At 37.4% G+C, this 13,427-nt stretch overlaps 2 protein-coding genes across 2 annotated transcripts; both read left to right on the top strand.

Moving 5' to 3' along the window:
• LOC109723488 (probable carboxylesterase 18) lies at positions 2,593-4,842 on the top strand. Its single transcript, XM_020251870.1, has 2 exons — positions 2,593-3,833; positions 4,428-4,842. The coding sequence occupies exon 1, from the start codon at positions 2,717-2,719 to the stop codon at positions 3,797-3,799; it is 1,083 nt and encodes a 360-aa protein (XP_020107459.1). The 5' UTR covers positions 2,593-2,716; the 3' UTR covers positions 3,800-3,833; positions 4,428-4,842.
• LOC109722727 (glycerophosphodiester phosphodiesterase GDPD4) lies at positions 5,828-10,237 on the top strand. The gene is made up of 9 exons (XM_020250845.1): positions 5,828-6,895; positions 6,992-7,078; positions 7,158-7,255; positions 7,713-7,773; positions 8,402-8,482; positions 8,730-8,822; positions 9,049-9,138; positions 9,398-9,525; positions 9,822-10,237. The coding sequence occupies exons 1-9, from the start codon at positions 6,695-6,697 to the stop codon at positions 9,985-9,987; spliced, it is 1,005 nt and encodes a 334-aa protein (XP_020106434.1). The 5' UTR covers positions 5,828-6,694; the 3' UTR covers positions 9,988-10,237.

Genomic DNA, 13,427 nt, shown 5'->3' with positions numbered 1-13,427 from the left:
ACTGGAGCAATGATTTGGACCTTGTTGATGGATGTCTCCTGTAGGTCCTGTTAACCGAGTAAGCAATTTTGATAGACAGTGCAATAAATATTTACAATACTTTACAAATTAATCAATAAATTGTTAAATCCCAACCTTAAACTTGTTAATTATTTGTATCTTTTAGGTCTCAAATCACAAGTAAATTTTATGATGTTTCATAAGTTTGTATGTATAAATTACTTGCAAATATAGTTTTAGCCAAACTAAAAGGGATATTGCTCTTTAGGTCTCAAATCCCACTAGAAGCGAAGTGGTCCCTTGGCTCTAAAAGGATTCACTCACCAGCCGGGCATGTTTGTTTTGATCGAAGTCGGGATTAAAGTAGTCGAGTTTTTGTAACCGGAGTTTGCTAGCGTTTCGACGGGATCACAGAGCTCGACTTTCGTAAGGCCCATACGGTTTGCAGGCACGAATCTGTATCACAAGTGGTGCGTTCGCATACTCATGACTTCGCGCTGGACAAGCAAGTGTGAAATTGAGCTCTATTGTATGACCAGAACTCAGTCTTTGATGGGTATAGTTGCGGCTTACCTAACACTTCTAACTCATTGAGCTCATTCTAGCTGAGAGTTCAGCACTCTTGTCAATAAACATTTTTAAAATGTGTGAGACATCAAAAATAGCAAATACAAATGTTTGCACGACTACAAATTAAATATTAAAAGAATATATTAAAAAACATTTTTTACCAAAATTTTTAATAAAATAAATTTTTACAGTTTTAGATGAAATCAAAGACTTTTTAGTTCCGGAAGAAAAAAAAACAATTCACTCCCTTGAATGATGCCATAAGTGTTCGAACCGATCAGTCACACCAACGGCGTCGGTGTACCTCGCTCTCTTTTTATCTCTTTTTTTTTTATTTTTCTTGTTTTAAAACAATTCTCAGAAAGAAATTATTCTATGAATCAAGTCCACCATGTTGGATGTGAACCTCCCAACCAGCAAACTAGCTAGATAGAGCAGGAGATGTGGTCAAATTCTCAGAATAAAAATTTAACTCAACAAGTATAAATTTTTTATTTAAATATTATATAAATAAAAATTTATTAGTTTTGAAATGTATTATCTATGCATTACGTAGTCTCCAGATCATTCATAAAGAATAGAATATCATTCCAATGTTGAAAATAGGTTCAAAAATACATATACTTTTTATGCGTAAGTTTTATAAACATTATAAATTGCATAAGGATGGAATTTTATTTAATAACAAAACAGCGGATGGTGTGGTGTATACAATGCATCCAGTGATTGATATTCCAAAAATCACAAAAAGTTGGTTTCAGATTAAAAAAAAAGATAATCCATAAAAAAAATATCACTTTTATAATGTTTCAAAAACTATCACTTTTGAGATGGAGAATCACGCTTACGTCTAGGATAAGTGATTGGTGGTCTCGAATGCACTGGTACATAGAGTCAAAAATAGCTCCGATCCGCTAAATAAAAATAGCTTAAAAATAAGTTAAGTTTTGATATTGAGATTTATCTAACACTATTAGATAGAATAAAATTGAAAAAAAATATATAAAGATATATTTTTATGTTCTTCAATAAAATCGCAAAAAATATATCGTAATCGACTAACCGTAATATACAAAAAAATAATATTACGTACGAAAATAAATATAATATTTTTTTATCGTCGTTTCTCACTACACATAGGGTGCGTTTGGTTTGCGCTATCTTTTAAAGATTACTAGTAATTCAATGGGAATAAAAAAATATGACGGTGTTTGGCTAAACGCACTAAGTAATCTATTTGGTAATATTGGATTCACTTGGGAATAAGATTCACCCCAAAGTACTAATCTCATTCCTTTGAGGGGGGTGGGTATCCTCATATTAATGGATTGGGGTAATCATAATATGTCTAATCTTTTTCTTTCTTCATACCCGCCGGCTAATTGATATTATTTTTCTTTACACTCTAACCTTATATCTCTCTCTAAACTTTTTTTTCTCTCTCTAAACTAAGCTTTCTCTCTCTCTCTTTCTAAAATTTCAACTCTCTCACTCCCTCTAATTTCGACTATATTTTTCTTTCTATTTTTTTAATTATGCTATCTCTCTCTCTAACTTATACTCTCTCTCTCTTTTCTAAAAAAATGTTTAAACTTTTGGTAACATTATTTAAAAATAAATAAATAAATAAATAAATTGTATATTTTTTGTAATATTAAATAATATGACTAATTAATATTACCGTGCGAACCAAACACAGGAATTCCACATTCTTAGTAATAGGATGAATAGGAATAAGATTCTCGGATATCTTTTATTCCTAGTAATCTTTCATAATGCGAACCAAACGCACCCATAATGTAATCCTACTGCAATCCCACCTAAATCCCTGCTCAGTCCAGCTAATAATTTCGTAAGGAGACTGGCTGTCCTTGGGCTTGGTGGTTGGCACCTGAGACCCAAATTCGAATCCTAATTGATTCACATTTTAAATTAAATTTATTTATAAATAAAATAAATGAAGCTAGTAGAACGCTACCTATTTTTTTTAAAAAAAATAATAATAATTTCGTAAGGGGACCAGCTTACGTCTTTTTGTTATTTCCTCCCGCCTCTCCCTCTACTCGTTGTCACTGCTCACGTTTTCCTCTCTCTTTATCTATCTCTCTCGAGAAGCATCGAGCCCCCATCTCCGAAGCCACCAACAATGGCGGAGAAGCCCCCGACGCCCAAACGCCGTCAAAAGACGCCGTCACCCCCGATGTCGTGGAAACTCCGCCTCTCCCTCTCCGTACTCTCCGCCGTCACGGACGCCTCTCGCCGGCCCGACGGCACCCTCAACCGCCGCCTCCTCTCCTTCCTCGACATCCGCGCCGCCGCAAACCCTAAACCCGTCCGTGGCGTCCGGTCCGTCGATCTCACCGTCGATCCCTCCCGCAAGCTCTGGATCCGCGTCTTCTCCCCCGCATCCGCCGCCGCCGCCGGCGATCGGCAGATTCCGGTCATCATCTTCTTCCACGGCGGCGGATTCGCCTACCTCTCCGCGGCCTCGCGCTACTACGACCTCGTCTGCCGCCGGATCTGCCGCCGTATCCCCGCGATCGTCGCCTCCGTCAACTACCGCCTCTCGCCGGAGCACCGCTTCCCCGCGCAGTACGACGACGGCTTTGACGTCCTCCGCTTCATCGACTCCGGCGGGCTCGGCTCCGGCGCCGTCCCGGACGGGGTCGCCCCCGACCTCTCCAGCTGCTTCCTCGCCGGCGACAGCGCCGGCGGGAACATCGCCCACCACGTCGCCCGCCGCTACTCCGCCGCAATCGGATCCTGGCATCGGCTCCGCCTCGCCGGGCTCGTGGCGATCCAGCCCTTCTTCGGCGGGGAGGAGCGCACGGAGTCGGAGATCCGCCTCGCGGGGGCGCCGCTCGTGTCTATGGACCGCACGGATTGGCTGTGGAAGGCGTTCCTCCCCGAGGGGGCCGATCGGAACCACGAGGCCGCTCACGTGTGCACGGCGGAGGCGGCGGCGGAGCTCGGCGAGGGGTTCCCGCCGACGATGGTGGTGATCGGAGGGTTCGATCCGCTCCAAGATTGGCAACGTCGCTACTACGAGGCGCTCAAGGGGAGCGGGAGGGAGGTGCGGTTGGTGGAGTACCCCAACGCGATCCACGCCTTCTACGTGTTCCCGGAGTTCGAGGATTCCGGGAAGCTTCTAGAAGAGATCAAGGGTTTCGTCGAGGCGCATAGAGCGAAGGGGAAACAGGAGGAAGACGCTAACGGTGGTGCCAGCTAGGGTTTTTCCTGTGGCTCGCTCATCGGATCATCAGGTACGGAATTTTATTTTATTTTTATTTTTATTTTTATTTTTTTAATATTCCCGAATGAGCACGTTGTCTTCAACGTGCGAAGAGTATTAAATTGGGAAAAGCAGAAGCAATAGTCAAGGAAGTGGATAGAGTGGCATTATCAGTGAGTCAGATTCTGCTTTAAAATTCGGCGACTTTCTTTGAAAAGAGTGATGGGAAACTACGCATTTTAACTACAAGAGTTTTGATAGTTAATACTTAAAGTTTTAAATTTAAAATCTAGCTATTTGACAGTTTTAAAACAGCTTTGATACTATCTTACTCTCAACAAATTAATAATGGAAATTTTTCTTATTCTCGTACAGCTTTTGAAGAGCCATCACCTCTACATCATTTTCAAATTTCTTTTTCCGAATAATTTTTGGCTAAAAAAATAATCATTAGCATTTTGAACTCGTGACGTTGGCTATTAAAAGTTTAATAGAGAAAATACGTAAATTCCACTGTACTAAACAGATGTCGCAGAATCTCTCCATATATAGTTACCTAGAAGTGGGAACAATTTGATGGAGAAAATGATAGCTTAGACTTTTCCTCATGACATGTGCTTCTCAGGGCTTTATCGATGATCACCCTCTTGCTGCTTCTAGATTGGTTATTCGGCCCTCACCATCGTAACTTCACGAAACCTGTACGGAAGTGCATAGTATTCTGCTTGCTTGTAAAACCATCTTACGTTTTCGAAGATGATTGAAGAGGACATATTTTGTAATTTTTACTTTTTCTATTGTTCTAGGAATACTATCAAATAGAAGCAATGCCAATTACTAAATATTATTCTGGCCGTTACAAATTCCTGGTTGAAGAACAGTAGAACAACCATGGACCGCAGTTTATAGACTGGGGTCTCACATACTCGACCATAAATGTTTTTACGGGGACCTCTGCATCTATAGCATGTCCACCTTAGGTGCAGTTGCTGCATCTGCCTCACCTAGATTACTGTCCTTCTAATGTTGTTGATTTATTACTGCAGCGATTCAACCCCCGTAGCAATAATAATTTGTTAGACATAAATTACCGGCTCAAAATGTTTAAGTTCAATTACTATTACTAGCGTGTGAGTCTCGCATATTCTAATTAAAATTATTTTCACTTTCGGCTGGTATTCGATTTTGATACCAATTGTAACGAATTAACGGCCCGACCTGTTAATAATGATAATTCGTTGGATTCATACCACCAGTCCAAAATGATTAAATCTAATTGTTATTACTAGCGTAGAGATTTTTTATTAAATCAGAATCTTTTATTGAGACGTTACAATTACACAGCCCCATAGCATTGTTAGGTCTTTTATTTAACACAAACACACACCACTCAGAAAAAATAAAAAATCAACAACTACTGCTGTACTACATCGATAGATCATGGTGGACATTTCCCTGTATCATCGCGATGGAAACATGATTCGTACAATGGAACACACATACACGAACGAAAACTTTTTATGGCTTTACATGTGTTAAATAAATAACTAATTAAATAACTAATTATTTATTATGAGATCCATCTCCTGAGTCTCAAAAACACATGCAAGAAAGTGTATACTTCTAATCTTAGAAGAAAATAGCAAATTTATTTATTTTTTCCTACGCTTTTTATAGGAAAAACTTTAAATACCATATCCTGTGGTTTCATACTTTTTCACTTTAGTACTCATTAAAATATATCAATTAAATGCCCGGTGGTTTCATTTTTATTTTTTTATTATTAATTTTATTAATTTTTTTCGTTAAATCAGTAACAAAGTTAAAACTAAAGGATACTGAAGTGAATATTCGATAAACCAAGATAGGTATCTGAAGTTATTTGTATATAATTTAACGAAATATTAATAAAAAAACTAACAAAAAGATAAATATAAAATCATAAGATGCTAACTTGATAGGCTTTAAATTATAGTACACTAAGGTAAGAAAGTGCGAGATTACATAAATGATATTTGAAGTTTACTCTTTTTTTTGGACAAGATAAACGTATTTGACCCGTTTCTTAGAAAAGTACAAAAAAGTTTAATGCTTCTCAAAAAAGAAGAAAGAAAAAGAGAGGGAATGAGTAAAATATTTTGGATTATTAAAACCGTATATCAAGATTTTCAGGATTGATAGCAGGTAAAATATTTATTTTAATTCCGAGGATGGGTAGCAATTCTAAAGAGGTGGTGAAAATTTTCGATTTTTTTAAAAACCAAACATTAATTCAAAAAAAATAACTGTTATTGCTTCTTAATAAAAACCTTCAAATGCTATAAAAAATTATGTTGGCTTTGAACATGGTACGGGTGAAAAATCATCAACATCTCAAACCCCTCCCTCCCTTCGTATCTTGTTTATGTTGCTCAAAGCAGTGCATACTTTGGCATGATCTTTTTTATTTTTAATTTATTTCGGCTAAAATCGGTGCATCAAATAAATATGTGAATTCTCAACAAACCTTCAAATTGGGTGTTTGAGCTACATAACTCTTTACCATTTTTATTCAATTCATTCCATTTTTAAATGCCAAGTATATTTCTTTATTAAATTTGTTTAATTTTTTTATACTGTAGTGGGAAGTAAAAGTTTCAAATTTAAACTCTGCTTTAAGCCCAAATAGCACATGTAAGCAATAACCGACCAAGTGATTGCGCTTGAGCTCAAGTCCGTTATGTAGCAATCGCACTCGAGCTCAAAGTTCTCGCGCTTTTTAACTAACCTTGTCCATTTTATCGGATCCGATACCCGACAACATATTGGACCCGACACATCGTTCCTTTATTCTTCGTCGACGCGCGAAATGGGGAAACAATCGATCGAAAAGTAAAAAATAAAAAATAAAAAATGAGAGGAGCTCGAGTTCCCCAACAATGGCGATGGAGGAAACCGCCTCCTCCTCCCCTCCCCCTCTTCCCCCCGAAGAAGAAGCTTCGTCTCCCTCGCTTGATCCCCTCCAACCGATTCTTCCGCCTCCTCCTCCTCCTCGCATTCCTCGCCCTCGTCCCCCCCGTCTTCTTCCACCTCCGCCTCCAGCGACTGCACCAGGTGCGCCTCCTCCTCTGGAAACCCTAATAATCTCGATCGGAACGTATTAACCTCTTTGCTGAAACCCTGGAGTTTTGATCTCTCCCTTTGCTTCAGATGCGGTCGCGGAAGTGCGGTTGGATCGCGGATCCTCCTCTTGTGTGCGCTCATGGGGGCGATTCCACCAAGGGAGTTCCCAATACCGTACGTATGAATCCACACACGTATTTCTCTGATATGGATCTCTTGTACAGTGTATTAATTTACAATATGCTGTTATTAGATGGCTGCTTATCGGATCGCTCTTAGCTCTCATGTGGATTGCATCGAAATAGATGTCTCGCGCTCTTCCGATGGAGGACTCTTTGCGCTGCATGATAGGTATTTTTCGTTTTCGTCGTCTTGATATTTATTCATGAGTGGTGAATCTTTTACTAGGAATGATATGCTTTACTTACTTTCAATGCTCGGAGTATATTGCTCTCTTCGCAGGACAGGGTTGTGTATGCCCTTTTAAGTCCAATTGGATATGTGTTGATGTTTTGAGGTAGAAGATACTTTTGAAAAGAGTATCATTAAGATTAGAAATGTTAGAGATAAATAACTGGATTTGTTGGGACCAAAAAGGAAAAATGATGGCGTAGGAAACGATCATATTGAGGGTAAAGTAGTGGAATGTGTTGAGATGAAGATTTGAGAAAATTATTCATGGTAAATTACAGTAAGCTTTCTGTAAAAGCTAAGCAGATTATCTATGAAGAATTATTTCTATGATTGCTATATGCATATTTTTTTCTTTTTTCATGTCCTGGCCCTAATTCTTATGTGACACAGGCAGGGATCTGCAGCGGATGTCTGGTAATAATACCGTGAAAGTCGGGTACATGAGCATTAATGAGGTGAGAAAGTCTTGCAAGTTGATATATTAAGATGGATTAATTTGGTCTCTTGATTGCTAATCTAACATACATCCTCCGTCAGAGCTCCTTTGTTAGATTATTTTTCCTTCCCATCAAATGAATGATGCAGTTCAAACCTCGCTTGATCGAGTCATTAGGTGTTTAATTGAGTTGATTTAGTTTCATAGAAGCCTGGACTTTGAGATTCAGCTGGAATTTGTTTGGGGAATAATAATAGAGCAGTTAAAACTTCTTGGATAGCTCAACTGCAATGCGTTCAAGGAGTTCTAGCGGTTGAAAGGTCCTTATGATCTGTTGATATTACATCTTGTCTTTCTGCTTCATTTCAATTATAAATATAATTTTTTTTTTTTATGCAAAACAGGCTATTGTAATCGAATTCGTGACCGTTTCTAATTTTAGGAACATCATAGACAGCAGACAGTAGTAGTTTCAGGTGTATGTTTGGATTTTTCGGTGTTTTGTTGCATTTCTCTAATAAAGTTATCCTTCTTTGTGAGTCGTGATTTGGAATAACAGGTCTTATGAGTAATAAAATCTAGTTTGGAGCAGAATACTTACTAAAGATGCAAATACTTAAATGGTTATCTTTTAGTTTGTGGTGTAGATAAAAGCATTGGATGCTGGATTACATTGGAAGCCTGAATTTCACAATCAGGAAGTTCCTTTTTTGGAGGATGCCTTACTGGTATGGGCACCTTTTCCCTATCGTCATCTTCTTTTACTCCCTTTACTCCATTCCTCCTTTTCTTCTTTTAGTTAACTTCTTTGTATTCTCCCAAAAAAGAAAAGATAATTATTCTATTGAGTAGTCAAATTAGTGCACTACCCACAAAAAATCTTTTACACTGTTTTGCTTTCACTTGTAGTCCGCAACAACCTTAATTTTGCTGTTGCGTTTTTTTAGTTAAGAAACATTTTATGAACTTGTGCAGTTGATATCACAGTCAGTGAAGCAGGTGATTCTGGATGTGAAAGTTGGGCCGCCATCATATGAGCAAGGGTTAGCTGCTGATATTTTATCTGTTGTAAGTTTTATGTACTTGATTTCTTACGCACCTTAGATGTAGGGTGCAACACAGAGTCACAAAGGCAGATTTATTTTTTCAGAAGAAATAACCCTTTACTGGGTATAACTGATTCCCTGAGCGCATGATATCAGCAGGAACTTGACTTTTCTCATCTGTTTCGGTTAGAAAACTTTGTATATGCTAGCTAGTTGGATTAATACTATCATGATCATTTTGTTGGCAGGTGAAGAAGACGCATTGCAGGAATTGTCTTGTTTGGGCAAAAAGTGATATAATAGGAAGAGATGTAATCAAGCTATCACAAGATGTTCCGGTACGGCATCCATCTCACTTGCAATATAACTTATGGTCAACTAAATCCGGTTGGCATAATAACCAAATAAATGCTTTAGTTCTTAGGTTAACAGCTTGCTAATTGTTCTGATAATGTCGTAGAAATTGCATGCCTTTTGCTACGACACGGTGCAAGAAAACATATTTATCTAGTTTATTCTTTGGATATAGCCTCCTTCCTGATTTGCAACAAACCCAGGTCTTAAATCTATCTCCGTCCTCCTTTTTTCGTGTAATAGGTTGGCTATATTGTTATGAAGGACCCTTCAACCGGCGTTAGAAGTAACTTACTGAGGATGAAAGGTGCGAAGGTTGTTGGCGTGTACCATCCTTTGATAGATAATGACCTCATAAGGGTCTTGCGCAGGTAAGAACAAAACGGTAGCTAAATGTTTTGCAAACAAAGATCCTGAAGCTTTTTTTGTGGCAAACAGCTGAAACAAATCTCTTAGAACTCCAAAAGCCCAAGCTCAAATAATGCACTATATATCTACGAAAAGTTGTTTCTGTTTTTTCGAACTACGTTGTGCTGCTTCTACGTAAGCTCAAGCCAATACCCGAAAAGTTTGTAATCTTATCATTACCTAACTTGATGTCAAGGTGAAACACGTTTTCTGCAATGAAAATGCAGAGAATTCTGATGTAGTTATTTTTAAACTACAGGAGGGGAAAGAAAATTTATGCTTGGACCGTCGACGACCTGGACTCGATGCAGAGAATGCTGTTCGAGCATGTCGATGCCATCGTCACGAGCAACCCTTCTATGCTGCAAGGGCTTATGGAGGACTTGAGAATGCAGTGCCTCGAAGAAGGTTTTACCTTGCCGTGAGCGAAACTTAACAGTGTTTCGTATTCGGAAAATGTTTGCTTTTAGAGGATTTGAGTTCTGTTTTTTTTTTCCCCATTATTGTACCTCTACATTCAAACTATAGAAAGTCCAGTTCCACAGGTTTTGGTTTTTACAGCTTTTTTCGAAGAAAATCACTTCTAAATCCCCATTCTCTTCTTATGAAGAAAGAACTGAATTTTCTAATTAAAGAACAAACCAAACACTGGGAAGGAACTGATTTTGGGCTCAATGGGCCAGTCTCTTTCTTCCTGGCCCTTTCATGTTCGGGTCCAACATGACTCTTTGTCAATGGGACCAATTCTTCAAAGTGCAAAGGCTAGCCCATCAGTAGTGTACTCTTTTTTCATATGTATATTAAATAAGAAACGAAGCCCATCAGTGGTAACTAACTCGTGTTAAACGATTTAAAAGTATCATCTTGTTTAAAAAAAAGAAAAGAGAGAGAGAGAGAGAGAGAAACACTCGACTAGTTTTGAATTATTTTTCGGAAAAAAAATTACTTTCTCATAATTTTTCTCTCTTTTTATCTTATATATTTGCCTTGTTTTTTTAACCCTTCAGGAGAACTAGGTTGTGCGTTCAAAAAAGGCCACATATAAGTTAGAAATTGCTATGCCTTTCGAATTCCATGTGTACGTAGAATTAAAATATACTCTATCACCCAGTGCAGGTAAAACTGTATGCGAGTAAAACAAAATTTTGAAAAAGATTAGTATGTCAAAATTCGTTTCATTTTACCATCCTTCTTATCTGCTTCCATGACACTTCTTTAGCACATGTTTTGATTTTATGTTCACGTCAACTATACGCGGATATACCAAAATTTTAAAAAGATAAGTAGTGTGCCATATTGCTATCCTTCTTATCCGCTTCCCCGCCATTCTACATTCACGTAAATCGTATACTGGTATAGCAAAATTTTAAGAAGATAAACATGATAAGTAGATACTTCCGCTCCAAAATCAATTGCCAGAATTAGTTTCATTTCACTATCCTTCTTATCTACTTTCCCACCATTTCTTTATCGTATGTTACGATTTTACATGCACGTAAACTATAGGCGGGTATAGCAAAACTTTGAAAAGATCAATGTGCCATAATTAGCTTCATTTCACTATCCTCCTTATCTGCTTCCCCGTCATTTTTTTTTTTTTGTCGCATGTTATGATTTTATGTTCATGTAAACTAATATGCAGATATATATATATATATAATAGAAACAATTTAGAGTGCAAATTTGTTTATTTCACTGTCGTTCTTATCTACTTCCCTAACATTCCGTAACCGTCTGCTAATGCGGTTGAGTTTGTTTCGCTCTGTCTTTCTCTCCTCCGAACCGCCTTTCTCTTCCCTTTCCTTGCTGGATTTTCGTTGCGTCTGCGCTTTGACTCGTTTCGCACTCGGGCGTTTGCGGTCTTAACGAATTGTTGCATCAACACGTCCACCAACGTCGCCTGTAGACCGCTCAACCCATAAATCTCCACCGTCCAGTAAAGCTAAATCACGATTATATAGTGTACGTAGTACGGTGGCGGTATGAAACGGCAGGCGGTTCGCCGGGTGACGTGGTGCACTTGGCACATGCAGGAACGTCTTCTCCTTGTCACTGCTCTGCGTTTTTGTCACGTTGACTCGGTCCAATTTCTCTTTTTCTTTTTCTTTTTTTTTTTAAAAAAAAAAACTAAAAATATCTGAACCCACACTACTCCAACGCCAAAAAAGCCAAAAGAGAAACTCTTCTACGCTTCGAAACGTTTCCCAAACCCTTCCCTTTCTCGTTGTAGATCTCCATCTCCTCCTCTTAAGGAGATGGAGTTTCCTTCGTCATACCTTCCACGCTAAACCAATATATCCTTTCTATATAAAAATATTATGATTTTAATGTTAATTATTTTCTCTCTGTTTAAATCCCTTATCTTTGGTCCATGGTGGTGAAGGGATTTGAAGGAAATTTTTAATTTTGGTGAGTTCGCTTACTTACATTAATTATTTTTTACTTGAGTTATATATATATATATATATATATATATATATACAATTCTTTTCCTTTTCTTTTTTCTTTTGATACTTGTTTCTTTTTCTTTTGAATGGAGCTTTTGATTTTGGATTTTGATTTTTTAGTGAAAATTATGAAATGCATTTTAGATGGAGTTCATTTGAAAAGACATTGGGCTTCGATCTTAAGCGCATTATATATGCATGACAACAGGAGAATTTAAATTAAATGATCATTGAACTGAAATTTGTTTTTCTCCATGCATGAGTAATATGATTAATCCTTTTTCACTGGTATTTAACTTTTTTAATGCTATTTAAATTACAGAATCAAATAATATATGACACACATTACTGGTCAAATATATTTTACCAAGTTTTTTCTTTTCAAAAACTTAGATTGGCTTCATGATCTGATCTCAAGTTTTTTGTTATCATTAATTTTCTTATTTCGAAAACTCTTTTTCCTTTCCTAAATTCAATGTCCTCCTAAGATGAACAAGAGCTTGACAAATGCTTAAATTAACATAACAAATTCCTTAACCTCCTTGCTTTGGTTAATTACTTATTTCCTGGCCTTTTTCAGTTTTTTTGCTTTCTCCTTAAGCTAGCATTTTAATCTCTATAGTCCTAAAAAAAGGAAACTTAGTCAAAGTTGGTTTTGCAATGAGTTGGCACCATTTGGAGTCCACATTAACCTAACTCTTATTCCAAAAAGGAAAAGAAAAAAAAAGAAAAAAAAAAGAAAAGAAAAGGAAGACCCTCAACCGCTTGATGTTACGTTTTTCAGTTACATGCATGTACTATTGAGTATGACCTATGTCCACCACTTAAACCAAATTCTATATCTTGGTCTCTTAATTTCTCCTTGCTTATATATTCATACTATTTTTCTGCATCTTAATTATAAAACTTTTCGATCGAGGCACGTAAGCTTAAAGTTTCCTCTCGCGATATTGCAGGTGGTGGTAGCGAGTGTCGACGATCAGCATTCGTATAGTTCATCATCTTATTAATGTCAAACAAAGTTAGGGATTAGAAATAACTTGAGAGATTGGAGTACTTGGGAGTTACATGCGCTCTAAGGCAACGCAGAAAAGGTACTTGCTTATGCTTTAATAAAGGCTTTTACACTCTTCTTTTTTTAGTTTTTTTTTTTTTTTTTTTTTCTGCTTCCGTTTACTAGTTAGGAAATTTACGAACTTACGAAGCATCAACTTAATTAAGGAGCCTTAATTCTACATGATTCTGGGAAAATGCACCCTTGTTGTAGCGAAAATTTGTTTTAGTGGCTCAAATATATGCTTATAATATTTGATTACTTGCTATCTCACACGCAATTATTTATCATCTTGAGAGATGCATACCTTTTATGCTTTTGTTTATTAAAATTCCAAGTTATCAATTTTACTAATTAAATTTGC

This window comes from Ananas comosus, linkage group 17 (assembly GCF_001540865.1).
Source record: "Ananas comosus cultivar F153 linkage group 17, ASM154086v1, whole genome shotgun sequence".
NCBI classification, from domain to species: Eukaryota; Viridiplantae; Streptophyta; class Magnoliopsida; order Poales; family Bromeliaceae; genus Ananas; species Ananas comosus.
This window is presented reverse-complemented; position numbering and strand designations above follow the sequence as displayed.